General features: G+C 21.6%; 1 protein-coding gene across 2 annotated transcripts in view; it reads right to left on the bottom strand.

Annotated features, from left to right (window-relative positions):
* Window positions 1–25,770, bottom strand: part of LOC129613974 (DNA-binding protein D-ETS-4) — a 62,670-nt gene that overhangs the window by 25,005 nt on the left and 11,895 nt on the right. Inside the window, exon 1 of one of the 2 annotated variants that reach the window (XM_055528330.1) lies at window positions 4,975–5,023. The exons of the other annotated variant lie outside the window; for it this stretch is intronic. Within the exon in view, the coding sequence (XP_055384305.1) occupies window positions 4,975–4,989 (15 nt within the window). The 5' untranslated portion in view covers window positions 4,990–5,023. Of the gene's footprint in view, window positions 1–4,974; window positions 5,024–25,770 lie in introns of those variants that run through there. 2 annotated transcript variants of the gene reach the window in all.

The following is a 25,770-nucleotide window of genomic DNA, read 5'->3' on the forward strand; positions in this document are numbered from 1 at the left end:
GATTTTAATTAATTTCTAGGAATTGATTTAATTTTTTTTTCTGTTTTATTTTTAATAATTAAATATAGATATATATGCATATACATACATACAAGCATATTTAATAGCGTAATAAATAATGACATTTTATTTTATATGTTATTAATAGAATATTTTTGATTTAAAGAAAATTAATAATAAAATTATAAAAATCATTCAATAAAATTTAAGAAATTTTTTCTAAGAAATCAGCAATTTCTTTCATGGTTTACTAAAACAACCAAATTTTATTACATAACAACATAGCCAAACAATGTCTTTTGGATTAAAAATTAAATATACAAGATGGAAGACATATAAATATAAATGATAATTATGTATGACGTAAAAATTTTGAAATGGTACACCGGATAGCTTGATTAAAGCTTACAATGATATTTGGTACGAATGAACTTGATAAAATCAGAGAAAAAAAAACAAAATCATATTTCAGACAAAATTCAGAATGGCTCAGATTGAATCATTTTGTTTATTTATTAATTTTATTATTAAAATTTAATTTTTATGAAAATTTTTTTTACCACAAAAATAAATTTTCATTGAATTTCATTCCTGTTTAAAAAAATTTTTAACAAAATTTTTTTTTCTTGTTGCCATCGCCATGGCATATTTTTGTATTGAATATTGTGAATACTGTGAATTTAAATGTAAAAAAATTTTTTTTTTTGGAATGACTTGCATTTATTTTAAGCCGAAAATATCAATTTGATTTTAAAATTATTAAATTTAAAGAAACTTAATCATTTACACGTGTAACTAATTATGAGCCTATTGTAGACACGTGCTCGTAATAAGATTACAAAAAAAAAATTAATCAATTATTGAAAATTATTAAATTTAATAAAATTCCCAGATGAATGTATTGATTCAATGTATAGCACTTTTTATTTGAGCAAACATAATAAGAAATTTAAAAATTGTTCTTTAAAAATCAAGGGTTTTTTTTCGTTAAGTCATGTTCGCGAATTGTACGCTATACACATTGAAAACATAGATCATTCGGAAATTACTTTCGTTAAATTTCAAAATATGATAATAGAAAAAAGCCTCGCTCACGTATCACCTCTCAAACACAAAGTGCGTTCGGAAATTCATTCTCTAATAAAGAAGTGTCAGAAACGTAGCGCAAAAATCTAGTTTGATTTTTTTCACTGCCGCATTAGATGTTTTTTTTTATAATTTAATAATTTTAAGATTTCGGAATTTTAATTTTTATAATAATGAAAATGTCATGTTCAAACGACTCATTATTTAGAAGTTTCATTATTTGAAGACTGTAACCATTAGAAGCTAAAATTTTTATATACCCTTTCATGCCGTGGTTTTATAGCGATTGGAGTTCAAATATAGAACTTTTAACGAAGTATGGACAAACGAAAACCCCTAAGAATTATTATCTACTTTTTTTTATTAAATATAATTACAATAGCTGTCAAAATAAAACTAATTACGAAAATTTAAAAAAAAATTGCATATTTTTAGGGGAATCAAAAAATAGTTTTAATGTAATGTTTGAATTCAACGATTAAATTGGTAAGTTAAAATAAATAATTATATTTTTTAATGAAATGACACTTAGTAAGAAAATTTACTAGCTGTGAAAATTTACAGTTAGTATAAGAAAACAAAAAAAATTTTAATTTTTACAATGTAATCCGAAATATTTCCATTTTTTTTTTATTTGAAATATCGAAATTTTAATTTTTCGAAAAAGCATAAACATGACCTATGACATCGCAAAAATAGCATATACCGTCAACTTCAAAATTGTAGTATTATGATATTTTATAAAATTGTAGTAATTGTGTAACGCAGTACAGTATAGCAATGCCTGGAGCTAAATCTGGAGCTAAACTATAAGTATAATCTTTGTGGAACAAACATATTTATTTAGCATAAAAATTTCTTTGACATTGGAAGATATACCATATATTACGAAATTTTTGTATTACAATATTTTAAGTTATATACAAAGATTTGTTATACTTCTACTTTAAAATTTAACTGTAAAATATTTTCGGAAATTCTTTTATATAAAACTGTTTTCTTGTATTACTATACAAAATCAAAAGAATTATAAAAATTTAAAAATTATAATAATTTTCGTTCTACTTGTCATTTGCATAATGACTTTCAAAACTCCAGAGATAAAGTATTAGAGTATTAAATTTTAAAATTAAAAAAAAAAACATTTTTTTCATTTAAATAAAAAATTCATAAATTTCAACAATTACAATAGAAGAATTAAAAATTTTTAAATGCCATTAATTTACATAAATGTAAATAACGTATACTTGCATATACACAAACTGTTATACAAAATTTGTATTATACGTTATATTCAACTGTCAATAATTGAGCAAAATATTAAAAGAAACAAACAAAAACAAAAATTAATAAATAAATAAAATTTATTGTGTTAAAAAACGATTAATAAATTCTACTAGAATAAAATAAAAAAACGAAAATTAAATTAAAAGTTAAAAAAATGTTGCCATAATATAAAAAAAAAAAATATAATAAATTTTATTTAATTTTTATTGGCAAAACGGGCAAAAATTATCACACCTCAATTTTATTTTTCTTTTTTTTTTGCTTTTTAAGTTTTCCTCATTTATTTTTTTCGTTCTTTAAAAATATTTAATATTTTCATTATTACGATATCTTAATAATTTAAGAAGAATCGTGAGTTGATTTCTTTGTTTAAAAAATTAAATGTTTTAGTTATTGTTGTCTTTCTTGTCAAATCTAAACTTAAAAGCGACTAAATAATAAGAAAAAGCAATAAAACAAGAAAATAATCAAGAAAAATTGTAAAAATAAAAAAAAAAAACATGAAAAACTATAAGAGAAAAAAAAACTTGAAAACCTTGATTTAATTGTAAATAACTTTAACAAAATATAAAAAAAAATGAACGTGAAATAATAGAATTTTCAATCCACAAGCATACTCGTATGTTGTACAATGTACGCCAAGTAAGTATAACAATTAATAAGTTTTGAGCGCGTATATTTACCGCTTTATATGATTTTTATCTGCCCTCTATACTACAACATTATTATATAAGATAAACTAAATCATTAAGCTTGAATTGTTCTAAAACCAGAACAAAATTACTCTTATATATAAAACTAATTGTGATATACATTGAAATTTCATTGATTTACTGATATATACATAATAAGTACCTATTTTACTTGTTACAATATAAGCTGGTTATCAAGATTTAAAAAGCTTAAATGTCTGATATACTTATATACCTACTGTATATAATAGGTAGCAAGAGTATAAGTTTATGAATATGAAAAATAGTATATTTTAAGCTCTACCTAAATAATACCCGCGCCAATATAATGTTGTGTAGCATATATGAAACAAAGGAATCAACATAATTTTTTAAAACGCAAACGCAATCTTATATGTTTAAATGCTACTCAAGATTTCTGTTTAAAGCCGCCATTGGCAAAATATTGGATTTTTTATATATTTTTTTTTTGTTTTTTGATTTAAATTAAAACTTGATATGAAAAAATTTTTTTTTATCTTTTTCTTGCTCTTTTTTTTTAATTATTTTTAAAGCATTTAAACTTGAAAACCTTGATAAATTTTTGTTCTAAATGTTGAAAAAATTCGAAGCAATAAAACATAACTTGAAAATTTTTCATTGTTAAAAGGAAAAAAAATTGTTAATTTTAAATATTTTAATAAATTTTAATTTTTTAAATATAATGCGATGAATGCTATAATTATATAGCTATCACATGGGTCCCTTCAATCAATATACGGGCTTAATTTTTGTTTTTTTTTTTTTTTTGAAATGAAATTTACTTTTATTTGATTCAGCAATTATCACTCATAGGCTGAATTGTATGTGCATTACAATATCAAAGTTGCATTAATACCGTATTATTACATAATTCAGCAATTATCACTCATAAGCTGAATTGTATGTTTATTATAATATCAAAACTGCATTAATACTATATTATTACACAATTCAGCAAATAAAACTCATAAGGTGAATGATATCTGAATTATAACATCAAAGTTGCATTAATACTTTATTATTACACTATTCAGCAATTATCACTCACAAGCTGAATTGTATATGCATTATAATATCAAAATTTCATTAAAACTGTACTATTACATAATTCAGCAATTATAACTCATAAGCTGAATTGTATTTTAAATATTATATATTCCTAAAATTTTCGAAACCAAGAAGTATTCTTCTTGCTGAAATTATTTATTATTTATAGAAAATAGTAATTGTAAGCCAAACATAATAATCTTATGTGTTTATCTATTCAGTGTACAGCTTCATTCTAGAAAATTGATAGATTAATTCGAACTTAACTGCATTATTGTTTATATATAAGTTAAATATGCTCATACACACGTATACATATACACATATATGACTATGTATATGAATATAAATAAAGTATGTATAGGTAAGAGAATGTTAATAACATAAATGAAACAAAGTATGTAATTAAGTAGAACTTGAAATTCTGGAACATACTGCAAATTAAATTGTTTATGTAATAAAAATATTAAATATTTTAATCAAAAAAAATATATATTAAGTGTTCGTTAATAATTTATATAATGTAATAATAAATTAATTTTACAAATAGTATGTTATAAAATTATTTAATCTGTGTAAAAATGTACAATTACCTATTATTATAAACACGTTATTTAATATTTAAGGAAGAATATGTAATATAATTATTTTTTTTTAACAATTTACAATATTTTTTATTATACAAAATATTGTTAAGGGTTACAAAAATTTGCGGTAACTGCTCACTTAATTTCTTATAAAAAATTATTATTATATATTCATATTATATGTATATACACTTATACATTTGTGTTTATATTGTTATATAACTTGTTAAAAAAAATTAAAGTTAAAAACTTACGATTTTTTTTATCATTTTTATTGTTTTACGATTAATTAATTGTCCTGTGTTCTTACCTAGAAATAAAATAAAAAAATAAAATAATTATAAAATTTAAATTAAAAAAAACATGAAATATCTTATGGTTTTTTAATGATTTTTATGATTTTTAATTGCATTAATTAAAAAAAACGAAACGAAACAAGATAATATTAACAAAAAAATTATTCAATATTAAAAAATATGTGCAAAACATACACATCCATACATAAGAGACACAATTTTGACAGTAATATGCTGACAAAAAGAATATAGATTTGTTTGTTTCCAAAAAAAAATGAGCGAATTTGAATTTTATGCAAAAATAAATGAGTATAAAAAATAGTTTATTTTTTTTTTTCTGTTTCTTTAATATAAAAAAATTTATTGACATTTCTCTTGTAGTTAATATTTTTTTGCTGTCTGTTGCCTAATTCTGCAAAGTTATGTTTTTAAAATGGCAAAAAAAAAATGGCGCGCTCTATTATTTACTGTTCTAAAACGAGAGAATTTATTCAAAATTATTATTTTTTTTTCTCTCTTATTCTCTCAAATTTTGAATTAAATTTAATTCTTTTTTTTTAATTTTTTCTTTTTAAAATTTCAAAATTTTTCTAATATAAAATCAATTTGGAAATTTTGAAAGAACAGTTTAGTTTTTTGCATATCTAACTCTTCCTTTTTCTACTTGGGAAAATTGGGACCTTCCTCTTGACTCTTTAGAATTAACTTTTTAGATTGTTCATTAAGCTGATGACTAGCCTCCCATAGTTTTTTCTTTAAATTAAATATTAAAGTTTATTCTTATTCAACTGTTATATTTTTGCTGGTTATCGTTATTTCTATAAGTATTTTAAACTATATAATGTTAATCGCAACTTAATTTTATAGCTTAATTCTGCATTATTTTCATTTATTTAGTACAATTATTGTTAATTATGATAAAAACCACAATATGAATAATTATAAGGTTTTTAGCGGAAAAGTTGCAATTTTAATGCATAATTACATACTAACTTATTACTGAGCGTATTGATTTGTGAATATATATATCATTAAAGATTTTTGTAGAAAAACAGGATAAAGAAGCAAACATGAAGGTTATTTAATCATTACGATATAAATCAATATTTAATTACATTATTTCGTCATCACTAGATAAAATATTCGAAAATTCTGAATTGATTTGTGATAAATTAATTGATAGATCAAATACGTCATTGTCATTATTCTCGTGAATTTTATTTATTTTTAAAATTAAGAGGAAAAGTACATATTCCTGTTACTTGTTCTTTTTAATCGATCACACTCTATATACTAATCGATCGTACTCTAATATAATTTTTACAGATAATGTTAATTAATGAATGCAAATATTTTTATATTGAAATACTCAGTCTACAATTAATAAATTCACAATATATTACAAGTTAAGAAAATTTATTAATATAATAAAATATATATGTATAGAAAATTTTAATATATTTTATTGATTTGTGCATGTATGCATAAATTATATTTTTCTTAATTTAAGTCATAAATTTTAATCGTCAAAAATTAGATTAAAATCGTCATGTCAATGAGAACAAGAAAATATTTTAATGTTATTTTAATTATATTTCAAAACTTAATTGAATACTGCGATATTAAATCCATTAACATTCGATATAATCGATCAATATAGTGTGATCAATCACGATCAAAATGAACTCAATTTCGTAATGAAAAATAAATCGTGAAGATTGAACATTGTCTTAATCAATAGTGTAATTGAATTGCAAATTTGTAATGAATTTAAAAAATGAAAAAATTGCATAATAACAGGCGAATTTATGTATGATTATGTAATTATTATTTTTGTCCATATAACTATAGATCTGTTCAACGAAAATTTCAAAATAAATGTAGCTAACTTTAGAATGTAATCGAAATTTATAATTTGAAAAGGGGTTTCAACATTGTTTTGAATATACTAATAACTGAACCAATCGATAATTTATTTCTTATTCTCCATAAAAAATTCAATTTCTTAGAAATCTTTCTGTTCACATGGATTTTCCTGGAAATTCAATTTATTGCCAATCATGATACCCTAATATTTATTCTCCATCACAATTTTAAAATATTCATAATCAATTTTTAAATGATTTTGCAATTTGAACTACTCATTTTTTAAAATTGTTTCTCAAACTATAAAAATAACATGGAAACCACAACAATTGTAAGAGAAAAATTATTAAATTTTTCCATATTTTAAAATTTATTTCATTTGTGATCTACTTTAGCAAAAAAATACAAAAAAAAAACGTCAAATCCTTATTTGTACATGATTGTTTTAATTTTAATGTTATTCAATATTTTATATTGACTTTTTCTCTTCTCAAAAATTACATGACAATAAGATGATAAACTTATGTCAGATAAATTTGAATTGATAATTTAAATCAATTATCTATATACGTCAAATAATATTGACGTAAACAATATTTTTTATTTAATAAATTTTTGGAGATCATCGCTTAAGGCCATAAGGATTATGACACTTTTTTTTTTATTTTTTCATTTACAAAAAAAAATTATTTATATTTTTAGACTTCATTTGAATTGAAATCAAAAAAAAAAAATTTAAATCAAATGGAAAAATTTTTATTGTTACAATTCCGGAAGAAATGGATTATTTTTCTATTTTTAAATTATAAATGTCTGACATTAATTAATTATTGTTTTATCATGTTTGAAATATATTTGTAATTCACTCAATAATTTTGAAATATTTATTTTTGTTGTTATACACGGCCACAATTAAGAAGAGTTACTAAGGCGGAAACTGTGTACTTAAAATAGTAGGTTCTTTCAATATAATTTAAATATTTTAATGCTTGTTATTCAGCAAATTCTTTTGTAAAAAAAAAATTAAAGTTCAATTGAATTTTTATTCTTTAAATGACATGATTTTATCTTTATAGGAGATCTATTTCCTTTGGTTTTTTTATATATGTATACGTCTATGCTTGAATTTTAATAAAAACTATTTTATTTTTAGGATTTTTGAAAGAACGCACTTTTAAACTTCTTTGGTATATTCTTGAAGAGAAAAACAGGCCAAATTGGATTAAATATTTAGAAGTAGGAAACCAGTAGCTAAACAAAACGCATCCCAAAATCTAGTCTATGATGTAACACTAAATGGTGTCTTAAGATTTGTAAGTACAGGAAAATTTCGTAGTGGAAGATGCCTGGTTGCTTACTGTAGACGCATTAGGAAAAACGTTGGCGTCTTAGACTTATAAACACCATTCGATCTAGAGATTAGCTTCTATAAGGCTACCTGTTCATTCCAGAATAATGAAATATAAAAATTTGACTTTTTAAATAATCTTGACAAATTTTACAATTGTATAACAATTATTAAAGATATTGTAGTTCAAATTAAAATTAATAATAAAAAAAAAATATTTAAAATGCAATACCATTCTACTGATTCATGTTGTATTTATAAGATTAATTCATATTATACAAGTAAATATCTACAATCCATTGCATTTAAAAAGACCTTCCGATTCGGAATGATTTCCGAATTTTTAATTTTTTTAAATCTAAATATTTTTTAAGCATATTGATTAATAGCAGAAGCTATTCATTACAAATTTATTTTTATTTTCATTGAAAATTTTTTACAAAATAAAATGTTGACTCATTTCCGATGTTCAAACATAACGTAAAATGTATATTGTATGTGCGTATGTGTATTGTGATATTACAACAACAATTCAATTTAAAATTCTATTTTAAATTTTCCATTTGAAAGAAAAAATTTGTAAATTTTTTTTTTTTTTGAAAATTCCAAATGAGTCAAATTTTGTAATTTACACTTAACACATAAAATGTCATGGTTTTGTTAGTATAGTATAAGAAACCAAAATCCCAAGAAAAAAAAAAACTCTTGATTTTTTTATTTGATTTTTTTTTATTATGAAATTTTATTTTTTTTTAATATTAATTTTGTTTTTTTCTCTTATCTTATATTTCCAATAATAACAACTAAGAATGTACATCATATATATATATCTACCCTACATCTGTATATACAATTAAGAAATCAAAAAATTTTTACAAAAATCCACAACAAAGTCAAATTAAAACCACAAGTTCACCTCAAAGTTATACAAGAGAAAATAATAACACAAAAAACTAACCACTGAATTAAAAAAAAATCAAAAGAGTATAAAAGAAATTTTCCATTGAAGTGAAAAAGAGTAAATGTGTATATGAGTTAAAAATTTATAAAAGCAGGCATATAACAAAAAGTTCAAAACAAAAATCAACAATGAATATACGGTACAAATGTACTTATGCATCACATACATAATATGTGTATGTACATATGTATATCTAAATACACAATATGTGTATATTAGTCCGAAAAAAAAATTAAAAAAAAAATCACCGTTTTCTACTAACGACCTTGAGGACGAATTTTTGTTATTTCATTAAATGGTGGTAAATTTATGTGTAATGAGTAAAAAAAAAAAAACAAAAATGGCATCTCTTTTTTTTTTTCTCATATTTTTCTTTTCTCATGTTATATTGTTCGCTTCATGTTACTGCTCTCTTTCAATTTCTTTTCAATTTATGATTACGATTCTCTCTTTTTTTTTTGGTTTCATTTTTTTTTGTTCAGCTTTCAATATTAAAATTAATAAAATTTAAATTAAAAAAAAAAATGGAAAAAATTTTTTAATCGAAAACTTGTTTTTTTATTATTTTTTTTTTTATTAAAAATAAAATGTAAAAGAATAAAAACAAGTAATTTATTAACAAATTATAAAAAAAAAGGAATTTTTTTCAATAAAAAAAAAAAAACTCAAATTTTTTTATTTAAATTTTTATTCAAATTTATTTAATTAATTAATGTATATGTGTGTATGTATATATTTAAAATATACATATATATATTTTTTTTCAATTTAATTGCTATTTTTATAATTACAATGAATTAGCAGAATATTTCATTGTTGTTGTCAAAAAATTTGGCTATTTTGGTTCATTCACAATAAAAAATTCCTTTAATACGATTTTAATATGATTGTATAACAAATTTTGCAATTCTAACCTAAAATTTTCAATTGTAAAAAATTCTATAATGAGTGTGTTTTTCGAAAATGACAGTAGAAATGTTTATTCTCTTAATTCGTTGTCCGTAATCGGAAATTTGACATATATAAATCGAAAATTTGAAACTTATTCAGCCCTTAAAATATAAACTTAGCGTGACTTCAAAAATGCAGTACAAAAAGTTTTAATGCAATTTAAACGCGGTTTTAACACTGCCGTAATTTTGAAGTCACGGGTAGTCGACATCAACTGCATTTGCAGTCCAACTTCAGAACGATTTCTCCGATGACAAAGTATTAAAATTAAAGAAACCACACATTATGTAAAGAGATATTCACAATAGTTGACGCTCTAATTTAATTGCATATTTAATATATAGAACAAGCTCTTAAAAACAATAATCTGTATAATTAGTTTTTAATTTAAAATGTATACCTAAACATATTTTTTCATAATTACCTTAATATTGCAAACACGCAATACAAAATAAAAAATTTACATGCAATTTGCATACAATTTTTCCAACATTAACATTATTGTAAATAGAAATTCTCTTTTAACTAGGTATATGTATGTATATGTATAACACATTTTTCTTCGCACATATTATATTTTGAACTAAAAAGTGAAGAATTTCAATTTTTTGTGAAATTGAAACTAAAATTTCTTTAATATGAAAATTAATTTTGAATTCTTCACCTGATCCAAATTGAAAAGAAAATGAGAGAAAAAGAGAGATAGACAAAAAAATAAAAAGCGCAGTCTATATAGTTTTGTACAAAACTGATTAAATATTTTTTTTCTCTCTTTCTTTTCAATAGATGTATATGTAGAGTTAAATTCGAGTCAGTCACCACTTACCACACCATACAAATTTTGAAAATATTAAAATTTTTCATTTTTTATAGCAAGAAAATAGATATAGCTGCTATTATACCAAGTAATAATATTCAAGTATGCAAAGACATACTCTATTACACTATTACATATGCATATACCCATATACGTAATGTGTGACTAGTATATAAATGAATATAAAATTAAAAAAATGTTGAAATTTTTCAATTGCAGTTTTCGACCGTATACCAATGTGAAAGTATTTTTTTTTTTGTTTTTCTTATATTTTTATTTAGAGCTACAGAAAATTATAAAAACTTAACATTTAATAACAGTTTTAGTTATTTTATTCTTATAAAAGATAGGATAATTAGAATTACCAGATTTTGAAAATTAATTTTAATTGAGGCACATTATGTGTAAACATAGTCTTAATGGTCACACGCATTTTATATGAAATATGACCATAAAATTATTCGAACAAAATATTCAAAAATTTTATGATATTTTATTTTTTCCCGTTTGATACGACATTTCTAGTCACATTCTTGTAATTATAAAATTAAAAATATTGAGCTTTTCTGACATATTTAACTTCTTTTCAGTTTTTTGAATGATATTTTTTATAAACAAAAATTTATGATGTTACAACAGAGTGCTTATCACATTTCCTCTTTTATATGACAGACGTCAAAAGTTTACATCGATCACATTCACAATGTTGCTTTAAGGATTCCACCTTCCGTATTTAAAATTAACAAAAAAAAAAAATTTATTAAAAAATTAGAAGTTTGCCAAAAATATATCGCTACAACGCGTCGAATTACTCATACATATTAAATAAGTTTTTACAATAAAATTCCTCAAAACAAGAAAATTAGCAATTAATACACAAAAAAAACTGTTAATTAATTTATTATATTTTCATCTCCTTCAACAACAAAACGGCTTGCAGCTTAAAATTTTTGAAACCCAAAAATCACAAAGAATTAGAATCTATATCGGAAAGAATTAGTATATATTATGATTTATAATTAACAATGAATTTAGTATATAATTTAAATTAATAAAGAAATGATAATTAATTAATAATATTTTTTTTTACAATCATATTAGGTTATAGTAGAAGCATACACACGCTAAAATTTTATAAGCTATTATTCACAATATAGAGACAAAAGTATTAAAACCACAAAATTATAAAATTTTGGGAAAACAGCAATTTCCGTCGGCTTTAATTATATCATAAATTTTAATTTTTAAATTGTGAATGTACATTACTGTGCGATTAAATATTATTGTTCAAATATTATACAATAGGTTTATTAACTTCAACGACTGATCACATAATGAATTGCAATACCATAAATTACAATAAATTATTATTAATATATGGGAGCACAAAGAACACCATATGTTATGTAAATTAGATCAGATATTGATTTTGGAATATAAATATCAAATTCTTAAAATAATTTCCTATAGTATTGTGATTCGATGATTAAGAAGACTTTTGAAATCAAATTCTCAATAATTTTCAATTTTTATTTATAAGAGTCCAAAATAAGCTAAATTTATTACTGTAATTTACGCTAATAACAACAATTTTTTGTGTTAGAGATTTTGTTACTATAAAGATTCATTGTCTTATACTTAAAACTTATTGTTTTCAAAAACAATAAACATTCTTTGTTTCCAAGATAGAAACTATAATAGTTGTGATTTCTTTTCTTTCAAAACAGAAAAACATTTTTTTTTTTTCAATAAAATAAATCAAAATTAGTAAGTTGTTAATTTAATTATATCTATCAAGTGATAAAAATCTAAAATAAAAAAAAAATCAAATCAATAGAAAGAAATTAAAAACATTTGGTCAAATTATTAGAACTTGTTATGAAAATATTGTTAAATAAAAATTTTTATTTTTAAGATTGCAATCACTTAATTTAAAATCAGTTGAATCACCTCGAAAATTATCTGAGAACAAAAATCTTATATCGTATTATATTCGCATGTATAGTGGAAACACCAAAATAAAAAATTATTTTAAATTTTATAATTTTTTGTATTTTTTTTTTTTCAAAAAATTAAAAATTATAAAATTTTAAAATTCAAACGAATAAATAAATTTTAAAAAATCAATAAAATTAATTTGCAAATGAGCCAATACAATATTTATGCATGTTTACACGTTGACCAAAATACTAGATCAAATTAAATAGTTTAAAAAAAAAAAATTTTCTTTTCTCGAAATATTTAATAAATTCTTTTGAATAAAATATTTAAAAAATTTTGCAATGTAAAATAAAATAGAATAAAAAATAAATGTAAAATAAAATTGAATGAAAAAATACAAAATTGGAATTTTATCATGTAAATTCTGATCTGTAAAATGTCAACTTCACGCAGTTCAGCTACTCATGATAAAAATATGTCAAAATTGGAAAGAGTACAATACCATTATAAGCAAGCACGCAAAAAGAGCAAAATTCAAACTTCATTGATTTTAATATTTTTAAATATTATGTAAGCTATATAATAAAAGTGCTGCCGTTTTTAAAATAATGATTAAATTTAATTTTGATCAGAGCCAAATACGAATTTTTTTTTTTTTTCAATTAAATTTTTTTTGTAATAAATTATAAATTTAATTTGGGATGCACTAAATACGATTTTTAAATTTATAAGCAAATCTCTTATATTATTTGAAATTTGTTTTAAAAATGATGTTGTCATAATATTATTTAAAAATAATATTGATAAAATTATTATTTCGAAAAAAAAAGCAAATAAATAAAATTAAGTAATGCTCTACTTAAATAATTTTTTGTTTTTCTTCTAAATAGAAAAAATACTTAAGCAAGGCAAAAACATATTTTAATTTTACTTTCTAAAATTAAAATAAAAATATTATACAAAGTCTAGAAAACAAGTGGCCCTAGGCAAAGAAAAAAAATAAATTGAAAATTTAAAAATTTAATTCTTAAAATTAATTTCATTCCAATTCGTTTTCTGATAAAATAAAATTGAATTTTTTCTTCATTTTGTTTTTTTATTTTTTTGTCCTACAAGAAAAATAAATAAATTTTCAAATTTTTGAAATGAATCCAAAAGTTAGCAAGTAAAAAAATTTTTTTTTTTTGTTACATAATGTCTACTACTTAAAGTAAGAAAATTTTAAATTAATCAAAAAAAAAAAAGCAGACATAAAATATAAAAAGAAAAAATTTAAATTTCTATTGTATTTTTAAAATTTGAATCATTTTTCAATTAATAAAGATATCATTTGTATGTATAAGTATTTGTGAGCGTCTACATTATTGTTATACACATTTTGAATATTTATTTTTAAAAAAATTTTCTATTTTTTTTTTTCTGCATTAAAAATTCTTTTTACTTTTTGTTGAGTTAATTAAGAATTACTTTGCACATTAGCTAAAAAATTAAAATTTTGTTGAAATTTTAAAATGCTATATAACAAAAGTGTTATACACTTATATTATAGCATATAATATATAGATATGTGTTATACTCGTACATATATAAAATAATGTTTTAGTTAATAAACCTGTCATCAATTAAAAATAAAATTTTAATATTATAGGTACAGCAAAACATTTTAATTGCAAAAAAAAAAACGAAAATAAAACTAAATAAAATAAATTTTAAATTATTTTAAAATTAGAATAATAAAATTTAGGTAGAAATGAATTCATACTTTTTTATATTATTATAATTTAATTCAACAAATACAATGTATGCTATACGAACTTGTATAGGTAATGGACCAATGCAAATATGATTTCATTTTACCTAATTTGAATGAAATACGAGTAAATTGAATTAATTAAGTACTCAATATTATTATGTCAACCTTAAAAATGTTGAAAAATAAAGTGACAATTAAAGTGTGACCGTAAATTTGGTATTATTTTAATTAAACCTATTGTATTATATATTAAAATCAAATTATTAAATTAATCAGATTTTATATTGTAGTATCAAATTTTGGTTATGAATTTTTAATTTATTTAATGTAAGTTGTGAATTTTGTAGATGAGAAAGCAAAATGTCATTCAATTGCCATAAAACTGACATTTGTTTAAACTTTACATGGATTGTCTTGCTCGACAATGAATATTAACTGAACTGAAAATATAGAAATTTCGAAATTACTTATTTATTAAAAAAATATTTTCTGTAATAATCTTAGTTGTTGATAAACATTTTGTCCCATTAATATACGCATTTTTGACAAGACGATTATGGAATGAAATTTAACTCTCATTTGAACTATTATTTGACATTTCATTCTGTTTATAAAACAAAGTACTTTAATTATGTTTCAAAATTTTATTGTAAATTTTTTCTTCAATTCTTTAATATTTTATTCAATAATTTTTACATTTCTATTGAAATATTTATTTTATAACAATTTATAATTTGCATTTTTAAGAAATTAAGTTTTTAATATCGACTGGTTAATGAGAATTGCTAAACTTCTTTTTTAATATCTTGATTTCTATTTGCATTTTTTATCACAATAAATTTAATTTAAATAAATAAATTAATGAATATTGTTTTAAATGCTTACTTAATACAAAATAATTTTAAAGTTTCCTGCTTAAATCTTTTATATATTTTAATATACAAAAAAAATTGTTTACTTTTTCTTATTTCAATTCTTGCTAGAGTTGACACTGTGGAGTCAATTTTTGGTAGATCTTGGTTCACACTAATAGTTAAGAAAACAAAATTTTTATAAAAAGTTGTCAAAATTTTCAAATTTTCATTCAATTAATTTTATAGATATATTTTCTTTATGAAATCATATGAATTTATTTTTGACAATAAGGGCTAATATTTTCAAAAAATTTCTGTTCAAAACGTTCTTTTAAAAATTACTAATCAAATGAACAAAATTCAATGTAAACAGACCAAAATCTAGAACGGACAAAAATATTACGTTAAAAATATTTTTTCATCCAACTATTTATTTTTTAAAAATTCCGCATTTATGTTAGTGCCGCTATCATACTGTAAAAGTAAATTCATACTAATATTTAAAAAGAGTAGTTATAATGGTTCATTAGATATATAAGTATGTAGGAAGTGATTTTTTAAGTACACAGTTTTTAAATTTAAAGAAAAACATAGAAAATTTGTAAATTTGCATTTAATTTTAATTGAATCAACTAATTGATTTGTAAACAACCATTTAATTGGATATCCACTTTTTTACCATAAGTATGTAATTTTATGTTTAGTGAACAACTTTATGTCCTCGACTACATTTTCGCAATTTTCAGTAGAATAATTACTAACAAAAAGTTTAATTATATTTTTCAAAACTGCAATTGACTCTAGATGATTTTGGCGAAAAATTTGTAAGTTCAAAATATGAAACTAATTTCTAAAAATTCATAAAATGAAAGCGTCGTTTGGATTCAAATTTTTTGAAAAATAAATGACAATGTCACATTGCTAAACTATAATGAATTACATGTGAAATGTCAAATTTTATAACATGAAAAATACTAAAAGAACACCACCTATCGCCGTAAAGAGGAAACTGAAGAAGATACATTTTTAAGAATTTTTTTCTTCTTTTCAATTAAGTTATATTATACATGCTTATATTAATGTAATTTTAATTATAATTCTAAAGTATAATTAATCTATAATAATAATAAATAAAAACTTTAACTTTTACCTTAAAAATTTTAAATATTTATTTAGTCTTATTTTCTTTTATCTTAGTTTAATAACATATACTTATGTATATGCATTTTGTCGTTCTCACTATTTTACTTAATTTAGAATTTCAATTAAATTCAATTATCATTGTTATATAAAATATATATATATATATATATACTTATATAAAAAATAGAAAATAAATAATAAATGTAGATTAAATCATAAAAGTATTACAAACTTTCCAATTGTTTTTTAATTTAATTCAATTTCATAAATGGCATTCTTTTAAAAACTCGTATAAAATTTTATTATTATTAATATTAGCACATCAATCTAACATTTTTATTTATATTGCTGATTTAGCATCTTCTGCAAAAATTTATATATTTTCTTATTGTTGTTATATATAGTATGTTATAATATGAACATAATGTATATAGGTAATATATATAAGAAAAGAAAAGTTGTGTTGAATTTGATCTAGTATCTTAGAAGGAATTCAAAATGACAAAACTTAAATGAAAAAAAAAAAATCATAAGACTCTTATAAAGAATGTTGTATTACTAAAAATAATAAAAACACAGAAAAACAGAAAATAGAATGTCCTATTAATCTAAAATTGACTTAGAAATCTCGCGCACCTTTCAAATGTTTTGAGTACTAAAACTCTTCAACTTCGAAGTTAATTTTTAATTATATTTTTCTTTTCTAGTTGCAGCTACTTTTTATTTAATTGTCATAAAACATAAAAACTTAAAAATTATTTATTTATTTTTTGTTTTCTTTAATTGAAAATTGTTTTATGTGATTGGTTTGTTGATTGTTTTGACTTGATTATTGTGTTGCACATTAAAATAAAAAAAATATTTTATTAGAATGAAGAAAGAAGAAATCTTAAGAAATGTTTTACTTACTTTGTATTTGGTATGAAAATATGTTTGTGTGTTCATTTTTTTTTATTGTATATTGTTCAAAGTTAAATTAGAATTGTTCAATTGAATTGCCTAAGAAATAAATGCTGTTTGAATTTTTGTATCATAAATTTATGTTCTGTATACACAAAATTCTGTAGTTTCAAGAATAGCTGGCTCAGTTGAATTCAGTCCATTTTTCGGAATTATATTTGAAATCTCCAAATATGGTTTTGTCAATATGAGATTAAAATTTAAAGAAAGTAATTTAATTATTAAAAAATATTTTTTTACCTTGCAAATTTCAACAAAGTTTACATACTTAGATGTAATTAAGAAAAAAGATGTTCTTTTTCGGACTTATTTCCGAATAATTTGCATTCGGAATTATCTCCGAATAATTAAATAATTTGTATTCGAATTTCGAATTGTTCCGAGTTAATCCGAATTCGGATTAGTCAGTTCCGAATTTCGAACTGTTCCGAATTAACTATAAGTTGACGTTAGGTCTGTATTTTGATATATACACCCATTGTTAAAATAATAGAAATTATTTCTAAACACTAAAAAATTTTTTGAATTAATGAAAGACGATCAAACCGCAATCTAATATACATATTTAGTAAAATTAATGTTTTTCAATATATTTTCTAACATCTTCTGTCACTTTTTTTTTGTTTTTAAAATAAATACACACAACATATGTGCGTACAAATTGAGGTGCGGTACCAGTTTTTCTTTTCTTTAAATTTTTTTTATTATTATTTGTTTTTACATTGTGTTGTTTAAAATCTAAATCAAAAGCTATTTTAAATTTCAAATGGATAACACTGGCAAAAAAAAAGAAAATCAGAAAAGTAAAATAACGCAAAATAAAATTTGAAATAGAATTATTTATTAAAAAAAAAACATGAAAAACTTTTGAAAAAAAAAAATGGTTCGCGTCACTGTACGCGTTTTAAAATAATTATAAAAAAAAAACAAATATGAGGAAAAAAAAACGAAATAAACGAATAAAAAATTTCTTTACGTGAATGGAATTTAGTTTTTTACCATAATTCGAAATGAATTTTGCACTCACTCGGTCTATGTAATAAGCACAACAACGAAAAAACAATTAAACAGAAAAAAAACGAAAACATACGGCAACATTAAAACGCACTTTATTTATTTTTCTCTTTCAATTTATTCCTTTTTTCTTCTCAGTAAAGACAAGTAGCACCAGCTTATCGATAACATGGTAACTCTTTTTTAGTTTTAGTATATTTTTTGTATAAGTATAAAACGAAATTCTCTTACACTCTCAAAAAAATGCACTTAGAAATTCAAAGTGTATAAATAAAGAAATTTTTTTTTTGGTTTTTGTTTTATGAAAAAATTTTATGAAATTTATGCAGAAAAAAAGAATAGCGTACTTTACTCTGTGAACTCTGAGATCTTGTACGAAATAATTAAAATTTTAATTGAATTTTTTTCCCAATTTTATTTGCAATTTTAATGACAGTTCTATTAATAAGTTACGAATTCAAGAATGTTTTAATTATAAACTCGTTTTAAAATCTTTCAAAATAACCAATTTTGTTTGGTTGGTACGAATATCTTTTCTGTTTCGTATTATTACTGCAAATATAAATTTAAAATTATTTCAAATTTTATTACAACATCACAATACAGGAGTCGCTATATCCAGTGCTCATTTTTAACGATTTAATAACATTATAAATGAATTGTCAAATATATGACATATTTCAAATTATAGGAATAATAATACCGTAATTTGCACATATTATTTTTCTTTTTCTCTTTCAGGCCATTCAATTAAATATTCTTTTAAGGTTTACCTTTTTTTCTGTGTTATTTATTCTAAAAGGGTTTCATTTTTTGCGTTTTTTGTTTTTTAGCAATGCAATTTTTTAATTCAAAAGAAAACAAAAAAAAAATAAGGTTAGGTTTAATAAAATTGAATATTTAGCATATCATTTATTCTGAAAATTTTTAAATTACGTATGTATGTTTGTATGTGAAAATGCATTATGGGCGGCTTTCAATTCATATTGTACATTGAACTGAGTATAATTGATATTATAATGGAATTGAAAAAATTAAAAAGGCATTTTAATAGTTTAATAAACTGTTATATTCAATAATAAAAATGAATCAGAAAACGAAATACTAATAAAAAATAAATTTTTAACAAATTTTGCAAATTTTGTAACCTCTACAACTGTTCATATTGTATAAAAAATGAATATTGTTAGCAAAACTTCGTGACAAATTTTTGACATGAACGTAAATATTCTGAACTTTAAGTTAAGAATATCTTCTTACTCATATTTTGTGTAATAAACGTATTCTTATTGATATTTATGATATTATTTTATTTATATTGATAAATAATTTACGATATATGGCACATAATAAATTTGGCACGTGTAATGAAGCTTAATTTGATTACTTTCATAACCGTACAATAGAAGGCATACGATGATGATTTCGAGTTGTCAAATGTTCGTTTAAAAATCCACAATTTTTTAATAATATTGTAAAGAATATTGTGAATAATAAAAATTAAGATTTCAAGTGAAACGTTTTAGATAACATTTGTCATACGTTATTAAGAAGCTATAAGGGAATAACTAATTCAATATAACAATCTGTCGTATATTCAAAATTCCATGAAAAATTCAGAAAAGTTCAGAAATTTTATAAAAAATTCCAAAGAAATTCTAGAATAATAATATCAAAGTAAGAATCATGAAATTCTTGTTCCTAACTAATAAATTCGTTTTTTTTTTGACATAAAATTAAAGATTTCCTCAATTAATCAATCAAGAACATTTTCAAAAAAACAAAAACAAGATTAAGAAGATTTATTTATTCCTTTTATAATACTATTTTTTTTATATTTAAATTATTATGATATTTACATACATATACATACAAATATAAATTACAAATTTAATGCAAGAAGATTTTAATCGCAACATAACGAAAAAAGAATTTTAATCACGTTATTTAACGCACTTGCACTGATTGCATAGCGTAAGGACATTAAATCATTTCATCCATTTCAAAATTAATTTATTTGTCTTCTACGAAAATTTTTTTTTCCTTTCTTTTTAAATTGTCAACTCAACTTGAAATAAAATGTAGAAATATAACATATAAAAAAAATCAAATGAATGTTACCAGACAATTATAATTAATTGTCTATCAAAGGAATACCTAAGAACAGTGACCGTTACAAGCGACTGCATAAGGAAATTCGTATACGAAAGAAAAATTTATATTATAGTTAAACTTAATTACGAAGAGAGAACGAATACCATGAAAGCAGATTATTCGATTGGATAATAATTGTATAAAAGCTTTAAAATCTATTACCAATTCTTAAACAGTAAAATGAAAAATTATATTGAACTTTAGTGTAAAAAATTTTTTAAAACAACGGCAATTCTATTTTCATTATGTTATAGAATTTGTACTCATATATAGAATGGATTTTAATAATAATGACTTGCTATTTACTCACTGCATATTTTCACATTTTTCAAAAACAGAACAAGAGCGATTTTTTGTTCGGAAATATTAAAATTCATATAGAATCCTCGCTTATAAATGGAACTGCCCAGAATGAAACAAAATTAGTGCTGCGAATTCAACCGACGGCGGTAAAAAAAAACCTTAAAATCCAATTTTACCGCTGGATTTAGTTCGACATCATCTATTTTCAAGTCTTTCTGATATTATATGCAAATTACTAAACAGTTGATGACGATTCCCCCCTTTGTTCTGTGGTAACAACGGAAATCATCCGCCGTTGCCGTTCAACGTGTTTTACATTCAGCGTTTACAAAAAAAAATATAACACTACAAAATATTCTAAAGTAATAATTGGGAGTTGTTTAGTACAGTAATGAATGTAAACTGTTGGTGTGATTTAGATGACAGTTTGAGACACTTAAAATATTACAAGTTTTCAAGTGTCAAATACCCTTAAATTAAAAGCTATGAGTATTGAAATGAAAAAAATAGTTTCAATTTACAAAAAAAAAAAAAAACCTTCAAAATATTTGACTAAATGGTTAAATAAATAAAATGACTTAGAGAAAAATAAAAAAAATAATAAATTTTTGAGAAAAATAGACCTTAATTATTTTAACACATTATTTTACTGCCTTATCTAGTATATAACAGTATAGAATATATTAGTATAACAGTATATAGAATATTGTTATATGGTTGCAAACTAAAAGTCGGGTTTAATTTTTGTTTTTTTTTTTTTTTGTTTTTTTTTTTTATCTCATGTGTAATTTCACTGTTTGCCCTTGAAAAGACTGGAAAAATAAGAGAAAACAATAACAATAACAACAAGAAAAAAAAATAATATAATTTTCTCTTTAATAAATTCTTTTGCTCCTCTGTTGTTTTTTTTGTTTTTCTCTTGTATTCTTCTTATCTAAATATACATTCACTCATATTCTATAATGTTTATATTATGAACAAACATCATTAATGCACATACATACATATAAATACAATTTTTCTTCTTTTATACTATATTATAAAGAGTTCAAAACCAAATGTGCTTCTGACCCAGAAAATTCTTTCCAAATAAAAATTGAAAATTGTTATTTTTCCTTTTTTTCTCAATTTTCTTTTTAAGAAAAATTCATTTTCCAGTTTTATAGTGTAAATATTATTATATTTTTTTTTCTTAGTTCTTTTAGTTTTTCTAATAAGACAAACAAGTATTTTATGGATCTAATCGCAACAAATACGGTGACGATGACTATTTGGTGGCTGATAGACACATGCCGTGCTGTGCCGTGCTTCTTCTTGTTTTACCATTTTTTTTTTGAATGTTTTTTAAATGAACCATTTAAAAACACAAAAAAAAAAGATCAGAAGAAAACTAGAAATGTAAAAATAAAAAGATTAATTTATAAAAAAAAAAAATTATTTTTTATAAATAAAGGCAGGCATTGGTTTAGGAGAAAGAAAAATTAATTTTTACATTTTTGAAATGATGTATTCGATATTATGTGGTTATATATAAATTTTAATGTGTGTATATATGCAAAGAAAAATGTTGTTCTAAAATCTTGTGTTTGTTCGTCTTGCATGCGCATTTCGCTTACTACAGAACTCGTTTTTTTTTGTTTATAATTTTTATGCTCCTGTAGACTAAGACATTTTCTTTTTTTTTTCTCTGTTCTTGTTCTTGCTATTATTTTTTACATTTGATATATTGATTATTTTATTAATAATTCACATGAAATGAGGTGAATTGAAAGTTTTAAGATGAGTGAAAATTTTTATGCATATAGATAAAAATCTTAAATTGTAATAATAAGAAGACATTAAAATTTTTGTTTCTGTTTTTCAAATTTTCTGTTTATCCTGACAATTACACATTCATATACATTTAATATACTTAGAATGAGAGAGAAATTAAACTAAAATGATTCAATTTTCAAATATTTCAAATACTTAAGATTTAATTGTAAAATAATAAGGGAATTACAGAGTCTTCTGTCATCAATAAAAAACTCTGGAAAATTTTCATTAATATTAATTTGCAGTCACATTCTAATTTTAATTTTACAACATCATTCACAACTTACAAATTTTAATATTTATTAAAATTAAATTGATATTACAACACTTATATATACATAATATATACAACAAATTTTTAACAAACCGAACAGCACTTTTGCTCTGAGAAATTTCGGAGCAAAATCTATTTTAAATACAAAAATTTAGAAATTTAAAAATTTTTTTTTTCGAATTCCTTTTGAGAAATAAAGCTCCTTCCGAACATCAATTTCGAATCATATTCATAATAGCAAAATTCGGATATTTTTTCCGAAAATGTTTCGGACATGAATTAATATTATTATCAATTTAATTATTATAACGGTCAATTGAATTTTTAATAAGGTCTTCTGAAAATCTATATATTTTCGGAGTATGACCGAATTTTAATTAATGAAAAGTTATTTTATCCAAGTAAATCCTTATTTTTCTGCGTTTGTAGAATCTATAAATATTATTTGCGGTTTCGAAACAATTTAAGTTTTTTCAAAAAAGTTACATTCTGATATTCTTAGGTCTGAATTTTTAGCTTAGAGAAGTTAATTTTTCAGAAAAATCTTTTGATCTCAAACGTAAGGACAAACCAAGAGAAAAGTGCGTGCGCGCAAACTAATAATCTTTTTCTTCCCCCAGTTTAGTTGAAATTGTTGAATTAAAATAAATAAATATATGTCAGAATGTCAATTAACTCTTTGACACTAAATTATTTCTTGCCAGGATATGAACTATTTCTAATAACTACGTATGTGTATATAATAAAAAAATACAAAATTAATTAATATACTTAATAATTTTCACAATTTATTTATTTTATATAATAAAGACATAATAACTAAAATTAAAATTTTTTTTATTTTTAATTTTTACACAATTTAACTTTCTTTCAAAAGCCTTATTATGTCTAATATTACATGACAATTTTTCAATTCATTTAATTTTTATTATACAAAAAAAAAATATTATGAAGAAATAACTTATATTGAATGAATGTATGTATGTATGTGTGTATATATAAAAAATATCAGTTATTATTGCAATGTTGACTATGATTAATATTATTTCATCTTTTTGTTTTTCTGTCTTCCTCACTTAATAATTTAATCTATTTTAATTCTTTATAGGAATTACATATTTTATTTTGCCTCTCTCTCTCTCTCTCTCTCTCTCCCTATAAATATTTACTCAGAGAAAAATTAAATGCAATTCAATTTTCAATAGAATGCGATTGATAAAAACAAAAATATTTTCAAATGAATCTGAAAATATTTTTCTTTTACCTATTTTAATCATTGATTTTAAAAGAAAATTAAAAAAAACAACACTTCTTAGTTTGCGCTACAGTTCTTGTTTTCTGCAGCAGCAGCTGTAAAAAAATATACGGCTTTTCTTCTAATAAAATTCATTAGTGGAAATTTATGGCATTCCTATTTTTTCTTATTTTTCTTATTTTTCTTATTTATAATATTATAGTTAGTGGAAATTCATACAAGATCTTTTAAAGTGTGCATATTATACAAGTACAGAAGTTTTTGCAATATAGAAGCGAAATCTTGAAAATTTTTTATAAAATATTTTTATACATGTTTATAGGTAGAAATGTCTGTATGTATATATGTATGTAATTAATAAAAGCACATTGCACATACGAATAATTTTTTTCTATTTTCAATTCTTGTTTTGTTATTGCATTGCAATATAAAAGAAAATCTTCAACATCATTTTGCATCAAAATAAAACAAGAGAATAGTACAAACAATATTACTTTATGGGGGACTTCTATATATGCAGACAACATATACATATGTACTCGTATATATAAGAATTGTAAATAGTAAAATTATCTTTTAAGACAATTTGACCCACTTTTTCATCCCCAAAGCTAGGAATTTAATATTATACAAGATTTATTGCTAAGATATAGAAGAAGAAATAGTGGAAGTAATATGAATAAAGAAAAGAAAGGTAAAGGGTAAGATGGCTACATAGTGCAAGTGAGGTAGAAAAAAAATATATAGTAATGTAGACATACATATATATATATATATATATATATATATATATATATATATATATATGTATGTATGTATTATATAGCTTATTATGAAAATAAAATTATAAGAAGCAAATGTTCATATTGAATTATTTTTTAGTTTCTACATCATACAATATCAATATAGATTTAGAATATGCCGACTTTATGTCTTGATCGTTTTTTTAGAAGAGAAGAGAAAAACAAAAACATTCGAATTGTTTTCGGTTTTTATTATGAGTTTTATTTTTTTTTTTTTAATATTATTATTTTAATTATTTGTAAAATATTAAAATAGGGTGATTTATTTTTACAAATTTGTTTTTCGTATTTTTATTATTAACGCTTTACGCGTGATTTCGTTGCATTTGTCAATTTAAATTCGACTCAGTTTATTGATTAGAAATACGGAGAGAAATTTTGTTTGACATTTTGAGCTCTTGAAAATTGATTACCGTAATTATTCGATTTGACAGCATTAATTTATTTTACTTGACATATTTGTTATAATATGAAATGTAACTTTGTAATACAATATTGAATGTTATATTGTAGTCGAAACATTGTAAGAGTGACATAAGATT

Source organism: Condylostylus longicornis, unplaced genomic scaffold (genome assembly GCF_029603195.1).
Source record: "Condylostylus longicornis isolate FDR11 unplaced genomic scaffold, ASM2960319v2 ptg000098l, whole genome shotgun sequence".
In the NCBI taxonomy this organism is placed as follows: domain Eukaryota; kingdom Metazoa; phylum Arthropoda; class Insecta; order Diptera; family Dolichopodidae; genus Condylostylus; species Condylostylus longicornis.